The sequence below is a fragment of the Pipra filicauda genome, unplaced genomic scaffold (assembly GCF_003945595.2).
Source record: "Pipra filicauda isolate LSUMZ 115617 unplaced genomic scaffold, ASM394559v2 scaffold86_size2582843_pilon, whole genome shotgun sequence".
Taxonomy (NCBI): Eukaryota; Metazoa; Chordata; class Aves; order Passeriformes; family Pipridae; genus Pipra; species Pipra filicauda.
In genome coordinates this window covers 813143-835547 of record NW_024105053.1, presented here as the reverse complement: position 1 = coordinate 835547, position 22405 = coordinate 813143, and the positions used below count along the sequence as shown (strand labels likewise).

Below are 22405 nucleotides of genomic sequence, written 5' to 3'. Positions count from 1 at the left end.
ATCAGCTTTGTTTGCTATCTGTGTTGTCATGTTTGTTGCAACACTGGGAGGACAGCTGAGGTCGCTGTCTCTGGCAGTATTCATGCTTAACAGGCTGTTCCCTGAAGTTCTTGAACTGCTTCTTATCTGTGTTTCTCATTTTCTTCCACCAGTTGTAATCATGTGTGCCAGCGGTGACACTATCAGGAACATCATGTTGGCTGCTCATCGGCAAGGAATGACCAACGGGGACTACGCTTTCTTCAACATTGAACTCTTCAACAGCTCATCATATGGTAGTGTTTTTCTTGCCCAGGTGTATTGCAAAGTCTTTGTAAGCTTGGTAGTATTTCTAGATTTGTTAGCCTCAAAATACGCAGCACTGAGTCCCAGAAAACACCACTGTCTCTCCCTGTTGTTGCGGTTGTCTTCCTCTTGGGCTATGGCATTGCAGGAAGTAAAACAAACCTTGTGGCTGTAGTTGATACTGGGTGGGTCACAGCATAGCACAGGGGTTACTTTTTTTATTACTTTTCAGGGAATCAGCACCAGGCAGAGACATTGGTTATGGTGTGGGTCCCCCACTCAGCAGTGTGCTCAGGTCTAGGCGACTTGCACTGTCCCCACACTTGTGACTGCCAAATCTTGGGGCAGGGGTATTCCTGGCTGCCTGGTGACCTGTGGTCTAAGCAAATGGCTGGAAGGAGGCACTAATGACAGCCAGTGCTGTGGGCAGCTGCAGGCCTTGGGTCTCCAGAAATCATCTCTGTGCTGGAGCGTCCACGCATCTAATTTATTTCAGATTTTTTCAGAAACAGTATCTGCAAAAATATTCAGCCGTGCTGTGTTGAAGGGAAAGTGCTAGATGGGACAAAGGCAGTCCAGATTTATTAAAGTGGATAAAAGTGACTGACTCCACCACTAAGTGAAAAGGATCATATTTGTCAAACTAAACCATGATTTCAAAATGTGAATTAAATACATTTTCTTTTTAAAATACACCTAATATTCCTATATACCATAGTATCAAATGTAACTGCATGTTACATCAGTGCATGGCAGGGACTATACCTGCTCTTAGGTGCTGCAACTGTCTCAAATTTCCAGTAATATTGGAGCAACATGTTTGCCGAGTTTAAACATTAGATGGCTGAAGCTGGGGTAAGTTAGTGTCTTGAAACTAGGCCTTATTAAAGTGTCAACGTGGCTTTTGAAGAGAGAACCTTCTTTTGCTTTCTTTAGAAAAAAAAATATTTAAAAAATAATTTCCCCCTGCAGATTGCTTTAATTAATCCACTACAATAACAAATTATTTCAAATTAAAAATGAAGTGGGAGTTGAGAAGTGAAAACTTTGGATTTTTTCTTTCTTTAAGCCTCAAAGGCTGAGCAACAAGAACAAATAAATTCAAAAAAGGATAATTTTTTTTAGTTAATCAGTTAATCATAAATTAAGGTTTTTTGCATAAACTTTTTGTTACCCATCTACCACCACTGAGATTATTTCACCGTAACCAGTGCTGTTTGTCACGCTGTATAATGAAGGTATGTAACTCCTAGAATTCAGAGATCTAGATATGTACAGAAGTACAGATACTGCTACATGTCTAGGTTAGCTAAAGAGTGCCGAGTTTTGCCAGGTAATAAGGAAATTGCTCAAATAACTAAAAGATAAAGTTGCAAAAGAGGATCATAGCCAGGGGTTCGAATCAAGGTTTGCTTGTTCAGTTGAGTGACTTTGGAGTGACTTTATCCCTGGGGACAAACAAAGCTATTTGGCATTGCAGCTTTATTCAGGACCAGAGCAAAAAGTTGAAGTTCTACCCATATCAGCAGTCACAAAATCCTGCAGTTTTTGCCCTTGTGTTAGACTGTGGGAGTTTTGTAGACTTGACTTTACTAGAAACCACTGATCAAATAACTCTTCTGACTGCCAGCATTGACTCACAGTAGAAATGCATCAGAAGTGATTCACCTGGCCACATGCGCAAGTCTGCGTGTGAGCTGGGCTGTCTTTGGAGAGAAATAGGCACCTCTGGACAGCAATTCACCTCATCCTTAGGTATCCACTGTGGCTCAGGTGGATCCCTTACAACTGATGGTTTCCTTGCCTTGGCTGAAATGGGCTCAGGGTGACTACCTGGGAAGTAGTAATGTGGAGATTACAGCTGATGTGGGGTGGGTGTCCCCAGTGATGCAGCCCCAGGTAGATGGCACTTTGCCCAGCCAGGTACAGGGCAATGCTGGAATTCTGACATGCAGCCTCTGTGGGGGACAGTGGTGGGAGCAATTCTCATTTGCCCCACGGTTTGTGGGAGCCTCAGCACCACCCTCCTTTGCATCACAGGTACTCCTATCTTCTTGTAGCTTTTCTAAGGGATTAATGAGAACTGGCTGTCTTCTGATGTAGTGTAGTTGGAATGTGGCATTTCCTGACATTTCTTTTAAACCAATTTTTTCTGTTTGTGGATGTGTTTCCCAGGAAATGACTGTGCATCAGAAGTTGACTTTTATGCAGATGGTAACTGCATATGAAAAGAAAACATAAGAGAAGTCTAGAGAATTTCCCCTAAAGCTCATTGTTCCCAGTGCCTGGAGATAGTAGATTTTGTACTTTATAAAATCTAAGAGTGGGAGCGATTGGGCAATTGGCACTGCCTTTATGTTCAGATGATTTTATTGCAGTTTGTTGTTGCCCTCTGTTCTGAATATTTTTAATTTTTCAGAAGAACAGGCATATTAAATGCCAAGGCTGCAATACACAATTGAACTGTAACGAGATGACCCCCCACAAAGTAATCCATGAAGGAATTTAAATATGTAAATTATTCTAGGAAAACTGTTATGCAAGTGTGCTGTCCCCACTCTCAGTGTCAGGATTTTTAAAACGAAACATGTATAGTGTCCAGGACAGAAACTTACACTACCTTCTATATTTGCATCTATAATCTTACACTTTTTAGCCATCCCATCTCCATTTGTAAATGCAAAGCCCTCCTTTCTGTAGTCTCTGCTCTACTTGAATGTTGCACCTCTAAAATGCTGGTACCCAGCTGGGGCATAAGCTTTTTGAGACTCCTGCAAGGCTTGTACTTCTCTTTTGGGGAATGCAGCAAGATGTGCTAGCTTACAATTGCTGGAAGTGCATTTCTTTCTCTTGGAAAGCAGTAAGGAGGACAGGTGCAGGCGCTGAACAGAAGAGTGGCAAAACCAGACACTGGGATGTTAGTTGCTCTCCTGTATTTCCACTGGGTCTGATGAATAGAGTTTTGGTGTAAGTTATTTTGGCTGGTTAAATTTTGTATGGGGAAAAAGTCCCTAAATGGAGGCATATGCATCTAGAGCTTCTTCCTAAAAAAATGAAATCACTTTAAAAAAAAAAAGAAAAGGAAAGAAATAGCCAAGTTCATGATATGTCCTGAGTAGTGCTGGGCTGTGATAAATAAGGCTTTCCTGGTGTGGAAAAGAGAAGGAAAGGGGCTTAGGTGCTCCTGTGTTTCCTGTCTTGTGCTGGGAATGACAGGAGCTGCCCTGGAACCAAAAGCTGCAGGAGAAAAGACTTAACTTCCAGAAAAATGCAGGTCCTTTGCTCGTTCCCATGTGCTTTCTGAGAAAGCAGAGCAATTCTCCAGTTAATTCCCAGCAGCAGTGCCAGGGTGCTGGGAGGACAAAATGCAAGTTCTGTTCACCTGCTTCAGGGGGCAGAGGTGGTATGTCTATGACTTTGCTCTTGCAGCCATGTGATGCAGCTGGTAGTGAGTGCTGTGCGAGGAGCACCATGGTTTTGATGCTTGGATTCCATCTTCCTTAACGTCTCCACTCCCAAATCACTTCTCTTGGTCCAAATGACACCATGGTCCTCAACTCAAGGAAAACCTCTCTCATTCCAGGTTCCCTTGTGCTTCCAGATCACCCTTGGGAGTTTAGCATTAGTCTTTGCCTTGGCTCATTTAGCCATAAATGGGGATTATTGCTGCTGTTCGAACAATAAGTTGTCTAGCTTTTAATTATTTGTAAACATTTAAAGGCACACTGCTTAGGGCTACCACTGTACCCTCTAGCCTTTTTTAGTTATCATTTACATTTGAGTTATCATTTATATTTTAGCTATAATTATTATTCGCCTGCTCCAGAACAATGTGAACCTTTCCACGGACATCCTGAAGCTTTGGATCATGGTCTCAGGGCCTGCTATGGCCAGTCTCTGTTCTGCAGAAGGACTCCTCTGCTAATAAACAACTAGTCAGCTATCCTGCTTTTTAAAAATGTGGTTTCTTTACTGGTGGTCTGAGTTAAATTGTTCCCTTGCTGTGACACAAAACACGTGTAAATACAGCGTAGGCGCAGGATTCCATTTTGTTTCCAAATGTTCCTTTTCCTCTAAAAGCTGGACTGGTATGGCAGCCACAGCACACATGGTTTTTTCCTTGTCTGCAGTGGGAGAGCTGCACCGTGTGCCTCCCATTCAGGGTGATGCTCTCATATTGACTTTACTGGTGCCTTTCTGACTGTCCAGGAATGTCGCTGGTGGAGTGTTGTGTAAGAAAGTCTTGGTGCTTGAATCCTCCCTCCCTTCTTCTAACTTAAATATCTCTGCGTTTGAGATCCAGCTTGTGTGTTTTGTTCCCAGATGTCTTCTCACACTCAGGCTTCACCCCACCCTTTGAAAATAATCAAATACAGTAAGGGAATAGTTGACCTTCAGTTTGCATGTTTACTTCCCACCAACTATTCCTCACTGCCTGGTTTTCTTCGCATCTGGAGAAGGTTCAGTTTTCCCTTGTATTCTGCTATCTCCCCAAGGTGCACGAAAGGGGACTTTTGGGTGGAAAAAGGAAGGCAATCCTATAATGGTACCTAGTTTGGAGCAGGAAATATGCTTGTTTTCCCCTTTAGGAAATGGTTCTTGGAGAAGAGGAGACAAACATGACCTTGAAGCCAAGAAAGCATACTCGTACCTCCAGACTGTCACTCTGCTAAGGACCGTGAAGCCTGAGTTTGAGAAGTTTTCATTGGAGGTGAAAAGTTCTGTTCAGAAGCAAGGTCTTCATGAGGATGACTATGTAAGTACTTGACGAATCATGGCATCTTCAAAAACTTGCTCCTAATTAAAGAAAAAACATCAGTGAGATCTTCCCAAGACAGAGTCACCTGGGTTCAGTTGCAAAATCCTCCTGTTGCATATATAATTATTTTTTTTTTGGTGGATAACGTAAATAGCAAGAACAGACTTGGTCTAGGTGCACTAGATCTGTACACCACTATCCATGACTAGTTGGCCTGTGCTCATCCCTTAGTTCATCAGCAGGAAGGCTGGGGAAAGGCAGGTTGCCAGGTCTCTCACTTTACCACCAATTACTTGTCTTCTTCTAACAGGCAAATAACTATAGTCTTCTTTTTTGTTTTCTCAGAATAATTATTTTTTCTTAGACTCAGATCTCAGAAAGGTACACTCTCAGTATTGCATCTGACGAAGTTATTCTTGGTGTGAGTGAGAAAAGGGGTCTTATTTTCCAACAAAGCATATTTAGGTAGTTGCTGTTTTTCAGTTTGAACTGTCTAAAGTATCAGTAAAGTCCTTCCAAGTTGTTTTAAGCCTTGGGGTATGCCCCTGTTGTCCCGAGATGGACGTGGGAAAGATTTTTTTAATCTCTCAAAATGTAGAAGGAAAATGCCTTTGAAAATTGCTTTTGAGGTACTGCTAAGCTAGTTCGTTAGGCATTTTTGTAGAAAAGTCATCTGTGAAGGCAAAAATGTATAGCACATACCTATAAGGATTCCTTCATGCTGATACAAGTGCTTCCCAGACAGTCAGCCTTCTCTCTGGTGCAGAGTAAACCTTCCAAATATAAAGAAAAGAAGCTTGAAGAGAGTTTGGTCAGCCTTTAGCTGTAAGAAATGAGAGCAAGGAATTAATGCCTGAAACTCGTAAATCAACCCAAACCCTTCATTTTCCAACTCCCACTTAGGCACCTACCTCACATCTTTGCTTCAAACATTGTGTCCCTCACAGGTGGAGACATCATCTTCAGTTGCATTATGTTGTGTTAAAGAACCTTTCCTGCAGTTTATTGTATAACTTAGGCTGCCTTTACAAAATTTGTGCTTCTTAGAAATAGAATATATTTTATTTAAATATTAAAATGCTAAACTTGAATCACATCAGTAGTTTGTATTTTTCCTGTGATACTTTCAAAGTCTAGTCATAGTCTTTTGAAGGCATTTTTTTTTCTTGGGTTAGTAGAGAAACCCAACTAGCAATTTCAAGGTGCTGCTCTCTGAAGAACCTGCTAAATGAGTTCGGAAGAAGGCTTGGAACTGTAATTTGTGCTGTTCCTCCCTTTGCTCTCTATGTGCCCCTTTGCAGGTGTTGCTTAGCAAGCAATGTACCTTGAATATGTGCTATGTGCCCTTGGTTATGGTTGGTGAAAAATGTGATTTTGAATATTAAAGATCCATTCACCTGCAGTTTTGTGACTTTTTTAGTCTGGGCAGTGTGACATCTCCCCAGATCAGAAAAGCCTTATACTGCTGAGAGCTTAGGATGCTGCCTGTGGGTAGCTTGGTGGCAGGCGTGGGGATGCTTTGCTGTTATGTAGGATAGGGACCCTCTGCAAACATTGTACAGTGTTGATTTGTTCTGGACAGATACAAGATACTCTGTCATGGTCAAGCAGAAGTGGAAAGCAGAAGAGAGCAAATTCCCCTGTGCCAGCATGGGGGAGATTTTGCAGGCTGATGTGCTTGTTGGGGAAATGCAACTGCACACCCACTACCAGAAGTGCTCTTTTCTGATTCCTCACTCCATGGTCTGTCCTGTAAATGCTTCTGGCTGTCTGAGAGCAGCTGTGGGGAATGTCTCCCTACCATCTCATCCTTGAGCACCTTCTGCCTGGCTCTGAGGGCTTCCTCTCTCTGTTTCCCATTTCCACCTCTGATCCAGAGTTTTTCATCTTGTTCCAAGCACTCCTTCACACAAAAACATCAGCTTTTGCTAGGATTGGGCAGTGTCATGGACCCCCTCCTGCTGCTGCTGCCTCTTCTGCTCCTCTTCCTCTTCTTCCTTTCCCACCTGGCTTTCTGCACTCTTCCCAGTCTGTTCTTGCTGGGACAGAGGGAGGATCTTGTGATCTCTGTACATGTACCACAGCTTCCTGCCATCTGAAACATCAATCCTTGATTCATAGGAAACCTCAATAGTGGAGGCCTTAGGGATCTGGACTCTCAGTGGAGGAGCTACAGATCATGGCTATGGGGGAAGGAGGTTTGATTTGAAATGCAGAGCTTCCTGGATGCTTACCTTACATAGCTCTTAGCAGACCCTTCTCTACCTGCTTTCTCACAGCACTGTAACAATGGTAAAATAAAATGTCTTCATGAGAGTTGGTCTTGGGTTGAGTATCTCAAAAGAACATTAACTGTGTTTCTCCATTAACAGCATGTGAATTTTAACTTTCTGGTTTGCTTTTCATAATTTATGGTGAATTATACATTTCCCCAGTTTGAACAGTGGGAAAGAGATGCTTCATATTCCCTTAACTGATTGTCCTGCTGCCCTGTTCAGAGGAGAAACGTTTTGGGGCAGCTTTCAGAATTAAAAAAAAAAAAATCCATTCTGAAAATTAATTGGGAAAAAAAAAAAAGCCAGACTGAAGGCCAATTCCTTCCTCTCTGAAAGATTTGTGGATAGTGGGCACCCATTAATAATGCTTCATGGTAAGAAAGCGCTTTGGGTGTGCATTAAGCAAGGCTGTGTCCTCCAAGGGAAGACTTGGAGGCAGAACTCCTTGAGTTGAGTGGGTAGAAAGTGACAGTGATGGATTTTTCTCTGCTGGATTCTGCTCCTGAAAACAAAAACTATGCAGAAAGATAGTCAGTAGTTCAGTCCATCTCAAGTCCTATCTATGGGTGTTGAAATATAGTCCTCATTCTTTTCTGCAAGCTTTGTCCCAAGAGGATGAACTTAGGGGGGTTTGGATTTGAAGCATTCAATGTTTCTGCTTTTCTGTGTGGATTTTTTCAGTGTCATGGGAAAGTGGGGCCCCAGGTCTGTGGTCTAAATTATCTCACAGTGACCCTAAGTCAAACAAAAGTCATTAGTGCTGCCATTTTGTCCTGGCTGCTTGCCAGTACTAATCCTAATGGCATTATTATCTAACAAAAAAGAATATCATAAAAATGGAAAATAAGCAGATGACAGAAGGAAAGATAAGGGAGACAGAAAGGGCAGAGTTCTAAAGCAGCAGCTGTCCCATTGCCAGATGCAGAACACATAATGGCCCTTGGAGAAGTAACAGGTCAAAGAGTGTTGGCCGTCTCCATCTCCAGCTGTGAAATTACACAGAAAAGAGAAAAACGTGTTCGGGGTATGGCATTCCCAGGTCAGAAGTTACTGTGGTTTCTGCATGGGTGTTATCTTGTGGAAATAGAGAAGGTGGAGGAACCTGTGCCTTATGAATGAGCAGGAAAGTGTGGAAAAAGAAATTTCTTTGACTCTTCCAGGAATCTCTCTTCTGAGGGGGAAAAGCTTCTTTAAGCACCTTTTAACTAGACAGCATTGAAAATAAGAGAGGTTCTGAGAAAGCATCTCAGAAGTATTTGGGTAGGTTGTAGTTGCACAGGATGAGGCTAAAAATGACGATGTTCCCTCTCTGCGATGTCCCATTGCAACATCCCATTGCAAACAGTTGCCTGAGACCACTAGCAAATACTATTAGTTTGGTTGTTCACCACTCTCTGAGTACTGTCATATTAATGCAACCCAAAGAACTGTGGGCTGAAGCATTAAATCTGCTCAGCCATTGTTTGAGCATTCAACAGTGTCATTATGTTTTTTCAAGAAGCATCCTGTAGTTTTGTGGAAAGCCTGACCATTTTATTTTGTGCTTACCCGGAGAATGAATTCGCTGATAAAATATCCAAAAAAAAAGGAGGAATTTTTTCAAAAATCTATTCAAATTTGGGGTTCAATAAGGACATTAGAATCACTTTAATGCTTTTATACCAATGACAGCAGTTTTATAGTGTTAATGCATTAACAAGACATTAACAGCAGTGTGTTCTGGTCTCTATAAACCAACTGAGATCCTTGGTTTAATTGCAAAATACAGGACAAGCTCTCCTTGCAGACCTGTAGCCTGGTTGAGCCAGACAGCAGTGGGAATTGCATGCAGTTACTTGAAGGAAGAATTTGAAACTGTCTCTAAATTGGTATGTGAATAACTCCCAACACATACTGTAGTTAAAAATGTTTATGAATAAACAGTGTTTCAGTTAAAGTATATGCATAAGCCATTTTTATTAAATAATGCTGAACACTTAATGAATTGGCGGTAGGCTGCAGTTTGGAAGCTCTTAATGCACCTTCTGTTCCTGACTCAGGCCTAGGATTCAATAAATGCTTTTTTTATGTCCAACCCAGTATTCTGAGCTGGGATGATTTTACAGCCCAGGATATTTGCTCTTCTGAGGTTACAGACCACCCATGGCTTGTTTTTTCTTGTCCTTTAAAAGCTGAAAATGTAACTAATCAAACAAATATTTCTGCTGTGTTAACTACACGACAGCATTGTTCATGAGGTAGAGGCATGGGTTTTATCCTACCCACAGCCTTTTTCACCCTGAAAATGAGCATCAGGAAAAGCAGACTGGAGCCTGATTTGCCAGTTCAGTTATCTCAGTGAAAGAATGAGCTACATAGATTAATTAGATCAGCAAAATGCTGCTACCTATTGGAAAGGGCAACTCTGTTTTATTTAACATTTTCAGCCCTCTGAAATGAGAAGTGGTGCACTTAGGAGCAACAGTTCTAGCTCCAGCAGTTAACTACAAAAGCTACATGGGAGGTAGCTCATAAAGTTTATCATCTCATCCATAACATCCGTGCCAGGCTTTTCTCTGTGTGTATTCCTTACGTCAGCCTTTTAATTAGGATTGCACACCAGCTAAGATAAGGTTGGAATAAGCGAGCAATTCAGTTGTGTCACTGAGATGCTGAAAATGTAACTTATTCAGTGGTGTCTGTCCCACTTCTCTTTTTTCAGGCACAGGCAGGCAAGATTAATGTCAAGCTTTTGTGTCTTCTGACTACATCAGAATGGGAGAGAGTTTTGAGGAGATTTAAGAAAAAAAAAAAAGGCAAAAAAAACCCTTCGAACCCTGGCAGGGAATAATTTGTTCAAATGAATGGGTCTATTCAACTGCTGGAGTGCTTTGCTAATTGTGTTTGAGAGAATAAAAGCAAACCACAAGCTGCTTTCAGCAGCCGGAAAAAATGAGTTCACATGCCAGCTTATTAACAAGATGAATTCTATTAGGAAAACATAGTTAGGATTTTCACGACCAGCCCTTCACCCCTTGGAATTAATGAGAGTTTCTTCAATTTCTGTAAGAGCAGCATTGAACTGTAGACTGCTAAATTTGGTGAATACAACAGACACTTCTTTTTTTTCCTGAAGTTAATGCTTTCTCAGTGGAAGACTAGTGTCATCCACATCAGGGTCTCAGGCAAAACTGCAGTGTAATAGTATGTTATTTGCCATTAATAGATGCCATAAAAGACAGTAAAAGAAAGAAATTATTCTTCTTTCTTCCAGTGGATTTGTTTAGTTTTTCTAGCCTATCTAAGCATATTTTTTGAGGCTGTCTTGAGCCATAGAGGAGATAGTACAAAACTGTATGTATATCTGAAAATAGTAACATCTGAACTCTTTGGGCATGTAAAAGTTTAGAGTTGAACTTCATATACATGTTGTATGTTTTCCATAGCCCCATGTTTTTACTTGGGTTTCACAGATATTCACATTCCACTTTCCTAAACAGACACTCAGACATTTATGAGTAAGGCATTCGCCCTTTGAAGTGCTTGCTAGAAATACACCTTATTTTCCACTTTCAAAGTGTGAAAAATATGTCTTCCTACCAAGTTCATAACCTGCTTCTGTTTTTAATGCCTCTCTATGCTGTTTGCATTGCTAATAGTCCAAAGCTAATTTGTCCCACTGAGGCATCGTTTTTATGTAAAATCATAGGATTTTTGATGCTGATATTTAAATGGTCCTCAGGTTTGGCTCTGAAATGTTTGAATGAAGGAAAAGGTAGACTGTATCTTGTTTAGCATAAAATGACACTTAAAAGATGAAATACCTTTGCTAACTAACTTTCTAGCAGCCAATACCTTTGTCTATGACTCCTGTTCCTGGATATCTTATGAAAAAAACCTCAGCTCAACAAAGCATGCAGAGAAAGTTTGGATGAGCCTGTCCTATGTCCGGATGCTGCTTCCGGTGGGCAGCTGGAAACTGGTTTTTTGTGGGAGTAGTGGACTTGCAGGATGGCTGAGGGGATGCTCCAGCCTCAGTACCTTGGGTGCCATGGATGGTTCACCTCACCTGTGCCAGTAACCTCACACTGTGGTAACAAGTTGGGTTAAGAGTTCAGTGTTTGACTTCTGGCTGAGGCAAACAGTTTAAATGAGAGAGTTGATTCTACAAGAAGAAGGAGGGTGGCAGGGGTTGCTGGGAAGGAGACATGCTTTGTTTTCTTCAGGGGCATAAAAAAAGGACAGTTCTTCAAGGCCAGAAATGTGTATTCCTTGTTTGAGAGCCTGAGAGCACAGGAGACATTACCTCCACAGTGGCAGATCCCACATGGAGTTGATCCAGGGAAGCTTTCCTGAACTCATTTTTGATACAGTGAAAGTGATCCTGAATGAGAGTGGGGCAAGGTCTAACCTTGTGGTATTCAAATGACAAATCTCCTGAGAAACAGTATAGATGGCGATCAGTAACAACTGTGATCTCCTGCTGTGCCAGCGTGTTCATGTCTTATGGCTGAGTGCTCTGAGGTTAAGCAACCTGAATGTAGCTCTGAGACAGACTCATTCTCCAGAGGGACAAGTCTTTTTAATATGAGGGTGTGCCAGCCCCGTGGGTGAGTCAAAGCACCCCAGTGCAGGAGTGTTGGCAGAGCAAAGGCAGACAGCAGGGCTCAGGTGTGCTCCTGCGCTGTAAGAGATGAGTGTACCATGCTGCCAGCTCTGATGGATTGTTTTTTTTCTTTTTCCGGGGGATATTTAGCAATTTGTCAAATGCAGAGGGGGTAATGTAGTTGGCCTGTGAGGATGGGCTGGGTGAATAAAGGCAGCGGTGTTTTTGTGCATGCAAGGAGGCGTAGGAACCCACAGGAGGATCCTCACAACTTTTCTTCTCTCTTTCTTCATTAGCAAGAGAAGCCTGATACAAAAATCAAAAGGTCTAGCCCACTTTAAAAAGAACTAATATATCAAGGCGTATTGAAGAGAGAAGGACTGTCTCTGTCCCAGAGCAAATGAATAAGAGGGGCATGAGAATGGGGCACAGGACAATGGGAGGAGGGAAGGTGGGGAGCTCTGGATGCCCTGCACTCTGTGGCTGGGAACAAGGTGGCATTTCACTAGACAGGAGGACATTTACATCGGATGGGACACATATTTGTACAATGCATCCAGTTAGCCCATCAGCCTGCAGACTCTGCAATACCTTAGAAAGCAAAATCAAGCAGGATCTCAGGGATCAGTCAGTCAATAAGGAAGCAAGAAGCTAAGAGAGTGAGGTTTTAGTTTTTTTGGAGGGGCTGCAAATACTCAAATTTGGAGGTGTTAACTATCATGCTGCTGCTGAAGGGTGGGAGGACGTGTTTCAGATGTGTAGCTGGAACGTTACTGCCTGCTGATAGGTACACATAAATATCTTCTGACATAGCTGCTGCACCTATCCTTTCCCATGCTAGTGCAAGTATGCCAGCAAAGGGGTAGTTAATCAGTCAGCTGAACACCTTTCATCAGATATCCACTATCTGGAAGAAAATAACAAAGCCAAGTAATTAATTTTTAAACTATTTGGTATGGAAGCATGATTAATAGCAGCCTGAGGGTTTACATTAGTTCCATGCCATTAAAGTTTACAAGTTCATATGCCTATTTACCCTGGTATTTCATAAAAGGATCATTTGTCATGGCAACCTCAGCCTCAGGTGGGCTCTTCTGGCAAATTATTGACGCTCAGCCCAGAGGTTCCCCAGGTCTTGGCACATCATAGGTTTTCCCCAGCACCTGGGTTTCAGCTCTAGGAGTGCCTACATCCCAGGATGCCCTGCAGAGAGGGCCAGGGAAGGGTGGAGTTCAGATTCCCTGAAAGCAGAGATTTCATCCTGAATTTCTCTCCTGCTAGCACAGTAGAAGTAGCCCCAGGGCTTTTAGATGAAAAAAGGGCAGGGAACTTGAAAGGACTGACACCCTGTGGGGTTTTTGTAAAGGCTTGACTGCATGTTCTTGCAATGGGGAGCTGTTACCTGCCTATGTGAGAGTAGCCAGGTCACATCCATCCCTCATTCCTTACCTCCTCTGCTGGCAGGGGTGAGGTGGGATGCTGGTGCTTATGAATCCTGGTTTTGTGTGCCTAATTTTTGCCTGGTACTGAATAAGGAGATTAGATGACTAATTCCAGTTCCAAGCATACTTTCGAACTAAGCCGTGCTTTTTTGGCTGTGCCTAAATCATTCCTGTTTAGCCAGCCCTTAAGACTGCATTTAAATCAAATGCTATGCTGGGTAGCCTTCGATAATCTGCTGCAAAGCAGAAATTAAATGGTCCTTTTCATCAGATGTGGTTTTTACCCCACTGAAGATTTCACCAGCCCGCATGTGTAGCACAGGCAAATTGTTTTAATGCATGGGTTGTCTCCGCAGTGATACAGTGATTTTTCTGAGTTTTGCCTGAGAACTGATGTAATCTGGAGCATTTTTATTATGGAAAATAAAATATGTCTGTGATTTCCGTGGTTTGATGGTAATCTTAGAAATCCAGAACCCAAAACAATTGCACATTGTACAAGGATAAACATTTAACAAAAAAAATGTCTTTCCTGTTTGTCCTTGCTCTGCATTTCTTAAACCAGTTTAACTTATTTTAGCAAGTGGAACTGATTTTTTCAGATGAGTGACTGTCATTCTGAAAAACTGAGATATGTTCCTGCTTGAAAAACAATCTTGCTCGCTGACATTAAAAACTTAATATGTAATTAAAGGACCGGGCTGGTAGTTTTTTGTTACTAGGTGTTTATCTGCAATTAATGTGTCCCAAGTTAAAGGCTAACTTAAAACATAAGCATTCATTACAACTATATAACAGGTTAACATCAGACTACCAATGGGAATCCTTAGAAAAATCTATTTAAAACAAGTATGTTGTAATTTCTGTGTGTGTGTGTTCAGCTGAAAAGAGTAACTTCTTTAATATCTTTCATGTTTCACCACTGTGACTAGATGTATGATTTCTGAACATAGTTTTGTAACTCATCACGTGAATGACCACATAGTTTGTTAGAAAGCAGGAAATTCTAAAAAAGGCAGCTATACCTCTTACGGTTAAGATCCCTTAAGTATTTAGTCAGTCACAGTATACTGCTTTGTGCTAGACACCCTTTGCATTAGTTGTTTATCTGGAATTAGAGATGTATTATGAATGTAGGGCATATCACATTAACTACAAGCACATATATTCTCTGATTCTATCCTTTTCTTGATAGGTGACGTGCAGCCCTTTAGGGCTAAATTACATAGGTGAATAGTATGTGTGTAAAGCATACATAAGGGAGAACTTCCCCTAAATGATCATTCTGTAGGTAGTTCACTTCTGGTACAAAACAGTGCTGCTCCTTAGATAAATCAGTTGTTCTCCTTTGAGGCTGATACTAAAGGTGCTACAGGAACCAAAACCACAGAGAGGTAAAATGGCTGGTAGCAGCTTGCAAAAGGAATCTGTGAACATGATGGATAGAGCCAGAAATGAATCCCATGCAGGTTTTCAGAGGGGAAAATCTGGTCTCAGAAGAGCATCCTGTTCCTGGAGCAGAGCAATTTTCAGCCCAGCCTGCCCCTGCGTTGGCCATGCCGTTGGAGGTCTGGAGAAGGTCTGAGACCCAGTGATGTAAGGCTGTGGGTTGAGTCCAAAATTTGTGCAAATGAGTGACAGTAAGAGCCCCTTTATGTGAACAGACTGTGCATAAGGTTCTAACTCTGCTGAGGTGGCAATTCCTGTGTCTATGTTTAATAGAAGGAACTCATTTTGTCTCTATCTGGAAATTTCTGCCTGGCCTGTTGGCAGCAGGCACTGGGAGTTTAAAGCTATTTTCTAGATAACATAGGAGAGTGTTGGAAGCAATAAACAAAGAATGGGCAGCTTTCACAGGCAGTGGGATGAATGGGTTTCTCCATACCCTTGCATCTCAGTTGTTACTGTGCCCTGGTGTATTTTAGCTGACATTGCACAGCACAGCCACCCTGCAGCCTGGGACTGAATAGGTTTTTGCTTTAGTTCACCATTGAGACAATAGAGCAACTTGTGGCTGCCCCAGCGGGATGACCAGGAGTAAATCTAGCAGTTTTTCAAGAATGGGTTATTAGGAAAAACAAGGAAGAAACACTGAAGAATGAGGATTAGATACAAGACAGAGCTGGCTTTGTGGTTAATTTTTTCCTCATAGCAAGAAAATAACCTTCACTGACAAAATCCCTTAACTCCATGAATTTGGCAGCCTTTTTTAAGTAAATCACAGATATTGCTTGTTAATATACTTTTCTTTTTGTAATTTATTTATTTCAGCAGACCTTCTTGTGGAATAAAAGGCTTCTGGTCCACAACTGGCTTTAAAGTGGCTGAGAGTTTGTCACTAGTGGTACTTCGGTCCTGCTCGAGTAAGCATCCTCTTGTCTAGGTGGAGCCAGGGTAGCAGTGCTTTGGCATGCCTGGAGTGCACATCAGCTCGTGTACCAGCTGGTCAGAGGCATATCTGAACAGTGCAGGCAGGCAAAGGCATGGTTTCACCCTTAAGGAAATGGGTTTAGCTGCGGCGCCCCATCTTTGTGTCCGAATCAAACAAAGTGCAAAAAAAAGCAGGGATCTTTCCATATGCAGGCTCTTTCATGGTGGAGAAGGATGGCTTATGAGCTGTGAGCAATGGTTGTTCCCCAGACTCCCTCAACCTGCACTTCAGTTGCAAAGTCCTCACGTTGGGGCCTCGTTGCCTGGTGCGCAGAGCACTGAGGTGGAGCACGCACCTCCATCTCCTCTGCACTCAGCATTACTACTGTACCAGTGGATACTGGAAAGGAGATGGACACAACCAGACAGCCTTGCTGGAAGATGCTTCCTTAAAGGGAAGTGATGTCTTGTTCGACTGAGGTGCTAAATTGTTAAGCCAGAATTTTAAAGTGGAGTATATGCTTCAGTTTGCAGAATTCACATAATAAGGTGACATGCTCCCCTATAAGAAAAATCTCTTGCAGGTTTCCACATAAACACTGTCTCCCTGTGAAAGATGAAATTGATGCAATAGTACTTGAATAAATCTTTCTTAAATATGCACAAGGTTTTACTGTTACGTGACATCTCCTTGCACTGAGGAATGCTCATCCTCTTTTTCTAGGGAGACATGTGAGTTCCAGCCCCAAATAATAAAGAATGTTTGGACAGTTATATGTCCTTTAGAAAACAAAGTCCTGGGCCCTGCCCTCATGTGTTCTTGAGCAGGTGCCCATTTGTGTATTTATAGAGATTGAATATCAGTGAATATAGCGAGAAGCTGTCCTTGGCTACAGCTGCATTGCCCAGAATTTGGCGTAATGCCCTATGTTCTCTTTCAGTTTTGAATTAAATATTGAGGAAATGGCCTTCTCTGAAGAAGGCACATGTTTCAATTATTTTTCCCTTTCCTTTTACTGTTTCTTTGAAGCACTAAGGTCCTTTAGAAGGGCATTCTGGTTGCCCAAGTGAACAGGCTGTATTTTCGGTCTTAGGCATCTAAACATACAGGTTTGGTTAACTGTCTTACAGCTATATCTTCTTTTCCAGTTGCTGGGCTGGTTCCACAGTGATGTGATCTCTGTGGAAACAGGTCTAGTCATGTATCTGTGTCTGCAGGCATCTAGAGGCATGCTGTTTATGACAGCTGTCTATGAGTGCATCCTCTGGCTTTGCATTTGTTATACTTGGGAGTCCTTGAAATCCCAATCTCGATGCATGGAAGTAGCTGTTATCAATAGGTGAGGTTTGGGAGCTCTGCGAGTTTCTATTGCATTGTGGCATTAAGAAATCACGTGAAGATCTGAGGAGGTGGATGGTACGTAAATGAGAGCTGTGGTAATCCTGTTATGGTGGTAACACGCAGAATCATACGTGGTAGTGTTACGCCTGTAGGACTAATAAATTACTGCAAAGCTGAAACTGGACATGATATTCCTGGTTTGAAATGCACTTCCCCTATTCTCAGGTAATGCTCAAGTGTAAGGATATTCTTCCCTCACCTTCACATTCTCAATCTACATCTCAGTTCCACCTAGAGTTTGACTTGAGTTTTTATAAACTAAAAGTTTAACAGAAAATCAGTTTGTAACAACAATGTTTTATCTTTAAAAAAGAATGATTAAAAAAACCCTGAATCGTTTCTATCTGTCGATCATCTATTGTATAAGAATCATGAGCACCTTATTCTGGATTTGTGCAGCTCAGAGCAAGGGCATAGAAACTCATCGAGGAACTGCTGAGGGCCCCTCTGGGCATCCCAGTGCTTAAGAACAACAGAAGCAGCAGTGGCAATGTCCTAAATGGGAATGTGCAACATCAACAAATGATAGCAAAGAGAAAAGTCCCTGCTCCAGAGTTAAGTGAAGAGTGTATTGCTGGATAGTGAGTCAGCAGAACACAACTGAAGATATTTGACAAGAATACATGTAAGAAAAGTTAGCTACGTCAGGGTTTCTTAGAAAAGCTCATAAATAAAGGATCATAATTATAATTGGCTTGCTGAAGAAGGATTAAAAAGAGAGCACTGACAGTTTAATTGCAACTGCTTAAAAAAATACTTTTATTGAGATATTAAAAAATACTTTTATTGAAGCAGCATGAGATAGCAGGAAGACATCTACCTAAATAGTAAGATGTGTTATGGAGAAATCCATAGTCATGAAGTCTGTGAACAAGCTTGTTACAGAATCACAGAATAAGTCAGTTTGGAAAAGACCTCTGAGATCATCAAATCTAACCTTTGACTGATCAGCGCCATGTCAACTAGAGCACGGCACCAAGTGCCAGTCTTTCCTTGAACACCTTCAGGGATGGTGACTGCACCACCTCCCTGAGAGATTGTCATGAGATTGGTTTAAAATACATCATAGCATTTTTTTTTTTAATATAGCTGCTGTATTTGAACTTTGTTGCCGTATTTTTACTGTGCTATAGTTTTACAGTATAACACAATACTGCTGAACTTCATGAGGTTCACTTACAGTATTCATAATCCTGATGTTGGATGAGTGCCATATGTTTATAGGATCAAACTTCCGTGCTTGATTGCTTAGTTTCATCTGTGTGGAATAATCTAAACCAGGTTGAAGGCAGACTTCAGTGGGCAGTATCTCACCTGAGCATCATGTCAAGTATGTAAATTGATAAGATTTTTGCAAAAAGTCTAGGTACAACCCTCTGCAGTTCTGCAAGGTCCTCACTGATTTTGGCTGGAACTATAATTTGACAACTTGAAAATAACTGTGGATATACTGGAAAGTAGATGCAGAGACCAGGTTTGGGAAATGTTAGTTGTTTGCCTTTGCAATAGAGAAAAAGTGCTGATGATGCTCCCCACCTGGCACTGAAGTGGTATTAATTGCTGTAATTGCTGTGATTCAGAGTTGGGCAGTTCCAGATGGGAGAGAGTAAGCTTGCTTAACAGCTAGTAGGCAGGATATGGAAAATTATGGGTCCTGCATAGCTGTAGCTTGGCTCTCTTCCATGTCAGTAGTATTTTGCATTGCTGTGTATGCTGTTAACACCTTGGTATATATGAATAGTGTGGTCACACTATAGCTGCTTGGGGAACTATAACTTTGAACTGTGTAAAATTTATTCATATGATTTCCATTGAGAGAGGTTGTTTCTTTTTTTTTTTTTTTTCCCCGATGGAAGAGGATTATTTAGAGTAGAAAGGCAGGAAAATAAAAGGGGTGTATGTGTGCTTATCTTATTTAGCTATGGAGTTAGCTTACCTGCTTTTTAGGTATTTGAATAGGATTTGAAAGTAATATGGAAGATCTCATTAAGACATTTCCATATATTTATACTGCAGCCTCCAAAGCTGTTCAGCAAACCTGGTAGCTTCTGTGCTGCCAGTGGCATTGGTGCCACTTTGAAGGGTGGCTCTGCTGTGCAGAAGGAGCCAGGGACAATAATTTTTTAGTTGACATGCAAGTTGTGAAGCTCAGCTTGCACCTGTGATTAAAAAGCAGCATAAATGAAAATCGAAAATACTGTAATCAAAATTTTCTGCTTTTTATTAGAGCTCAACTAAAAGACTTTTACTTACTTACAAGAGTAGTTGACCTCTAGTAGATTTTGTACCTTCTGTAGATTTTATCCCAAAAGTGTCTAAGGTTGAACCACGCACATAATTACTTACCATGGACACCTTCAAGGAGCCTGTGAAGACATCTTCATATTTACTCTGATTTCTATTTGAAATATTCATGGAATATATACTTCTGCTGTCCCTTTTTAACCCTTTTCACCAGCAAGGAGCAATCCCTTCAAAATTTTCTGTAGCTGTCATTTCACATGTTCCCCTGTCCTTTGCATCGTGCAACCCATGTTCTGTGTGGAATTATGGAAACTTCTAAATGATTGAGAAGATGATATGCATAAAAACTTTATGCCCCTCATGGTATCCAGTATCCCCTTTCAAGAACTGGTGCTTGAACATGTTTCTGGAATAATGTGAGAAGTTGCAGCTGTGTCCAGCAGATGATTTGGCTGGGGAGTGTAGGTGCAATCTCACCTGTAAATAGTAACTATTACTCTTTTAGAAGAAGATTTTAAATGGCATAAATTACCCACAGTTTCACCTTCCTTGGCAACATAAGATAAAATGCTGGGGTTTGTGTTTCAGCAACTGAGCAGTGGCATAGATGATCCTCTGACAATTTTCTAATGTGATTTTTCATATGTGATGTCAGGGGGTTTGGCCAAGAGGGGCTTTGGCAAGAGGCTGTGGCAGTAATCTCCCAAACTGCCAACTGAGTTTTGACAGGGCTTATCTGGCAGATCTGCAGTGTCTACAGAAGTGTTTCCAGGCCTGTGGCATGAGTAGATTTTAGGTTGAGCAAATTAGCTGACAAAAAGGATTTTGAAGGTTGCTGTGTTACGCTGAGAGGTCTTTGCCATGGACAAAGGAAGTGACAAATAGCTTTCTTTGAAACAAGTGCCAGCCACAAGCTGTAAATCAGCCAGCAGGGAGGTAGAGCTACTAGAGAGACTAGAGAAAGAATGTCACGTAAAGAAAGCCCATGTTTGATCATCCACAGGCCACTTGGACTGTAATACTGGCACATGAAGCAGTTGTCGAGCTTTGTGGTTTCTTGGTTTGGTTGGGTTTTTTTCAACTCTGAAAAGTTAAACCCCCTGCTGGCAAAGCCTGTCCTAGTGTGCACTCTGTCCATCAGCTCTTGTTATTCCACTAAAAGCCTGACTTTCACCTCTTCTTTCATGCTTTCTCTCCTTAGCTCAGAATAACTGCAGCTGCCCTTTAGTCTTTGGCTGTCAGAGTGAGCTGAGCTGTCTGTGCCTCCTGTAGCGCTGTGGGCTCTTTCCCTGAACTGTAATGCATTTTCTTAATGCAATATAGTTTGGAGTTACTGAAAGTCTAGTTTTAAATGTAAGAGCAGTGTAAACTTTTGTAATATTCAGTAAAGAATTCCAAAATTCTTCTTACTGTTGGCAAGTGCTTTAAGAGTGAAGGAATGTCTTGGATGTAATTACATTATCAGGGTTTGATTAGTTTGGCTTAACCAATCAACTATGTAATGCTTTTTATCTATGGAGCAGTTATTTACTTAACTGGCTGCATGTTTTTGTCTTTGAATGTTTCTGATGTCCAGGTAAAACTGTGAGAGTTAGACTGACACTTTATGTACTAGCATTTTAAATTGTTTAGATACACTGAAGTGGAAGATATCCTAAATCTGTCTTTTTTCTGTCCAGGGCAATATTTGTAGAGGTGAGTTGTTCACTGGAAATGGCAATAAGAGACCTCATAATGTGGTACAATCCTTGCTAACACCTCTGCTAGGATGTCAGGAGGTTTTTTATTGTAGTGAAACTCTGAGTGAATGGGAACATCTTTCTTGCAGCTGAAAAGATAATTCGTTCTGAATTACTGTCGTAAAGTGAGTGCATTGCATTGCTGATGTGTAAGTTGCTGCCTACAGAAGAGGAATACCTGTGCTGCTCAAGTAGTGTGTGTCTCCTTCTTCTGATGGGCTTCCATCTGAACTCAGCTCCTGCAATAACTATTGCTTCACTACTGAAGCACATCAGGCTCCCTGTGAGCAAACCTGTAATGTTTCTGCAGCACTCAGCTTTTAAGTGTTGTTTACTCAGTGATACAGACCAAAAGCTGTAGTTTGCCTATGGAGACTCATGTGAGGCGGAGCTGGTAGGTAGCAGTTTTCTTTTGTATTAGGGTTATAAGACAACGTTTCATTCATTTCATGTCACTTACTGAAAAAACTATAAAGGACAGGCGGGAAAAGTTCTGGCAGTGCCAGAGAATACATTGCTGGAGAGGGTAAGTAGTTTTCTCCATTTGCTAGTGGAGAGATGCTTGGCTGAACAAGGGCCAGTAATGGAAGCGGTAATCATTAAACAAGCAAAGACACCAGTTGTGCTCTCCAGAAAAAATCATGACAGAACATACTTCCCGGTCCTGAGACGTGCTAAGTCCCCTGCACAAGGGGAGTGGGACTGCTGCGGGATGAGGGTGCTCAGCCCCTTACAGAATCTCACGTGGTTAAGTGCAGAATTTGTGCATCTGGGCGTGGGAACTGTGATCTGTGAATTTCTTCCCTATCTGCAGAGCTGTTCAGACACAACATTAAAGTGTGATTTGAGTGTTCAGAATAGCAGATAGTGGTTAACTGTTTTTAAAAATGGGTCAAAAGTTGCCGTTTTCCCCCTGAGGTTTTTTTGAGACACATTCCTTTGGATTCCAACAGTTGAGAAAATAACTCTCCGAATTAGTCATTGTGGTTAATTTGTAGATTCCCTCTAGTGAATCAATTCCATAGGGAAAAAATTTGTAATGTGTCAATTGCCATTGCTCTTTTTTTTCTTTTTTCTTTCTTTTCTAGGTGAACATGTTTGTGGAAGGATTCCATGATGCTATTCTTCTTTATGCTCTAGCTTTACAGGAAGTCCTGAAGTTTGGTTTCACTAAGAAAGATGGGGAAAAAATTGTTCAGCAAACACGGAACAGAACATACGAAGGTAAGAGTTACTGTGGCATTCCAGATTTTGGAGTCAAAAGGATTGAGGTCTTTGTTATGTGCAGAGTAAGGACCCATGC

The 22405-nt window shown here is 41.5% G+C and overlaps 1 protein-coding gene across 5 annotated transcripts in view; it reads left to right on the top strand.

Annotated features, from left to right (window-relative positions):
• The window catches only part of NPR3 (natriuretic peptide receptor 3), a 50919-nt gene that overhangs the window by 5384 nt on the left and 23130 nt on the right, over positions 1-22405 (top strand). For all 5 annotated transcript variants that reach the window (XR_005567053.1, XR_005567055.1, XR_005567054.1 and 2 more), the window contains exons 2-4: positions 153-275; positions 4875-5041; positions 22191-22326. Coding sequence is in view for 2 of the 5 variants with exons in the window: in XM_039390750.1 (XP_039246684.1) it covers positions 153-275; positions 4875-5041; positions 22191-22326 (426 nt within the window). In the remaining 3 variants the exon portion in view is untranslated. The remainder of the gene's footprint in view (positions 1-152; positions 276-4874; positions 5042-22190; positions 22327-22405) is intronic.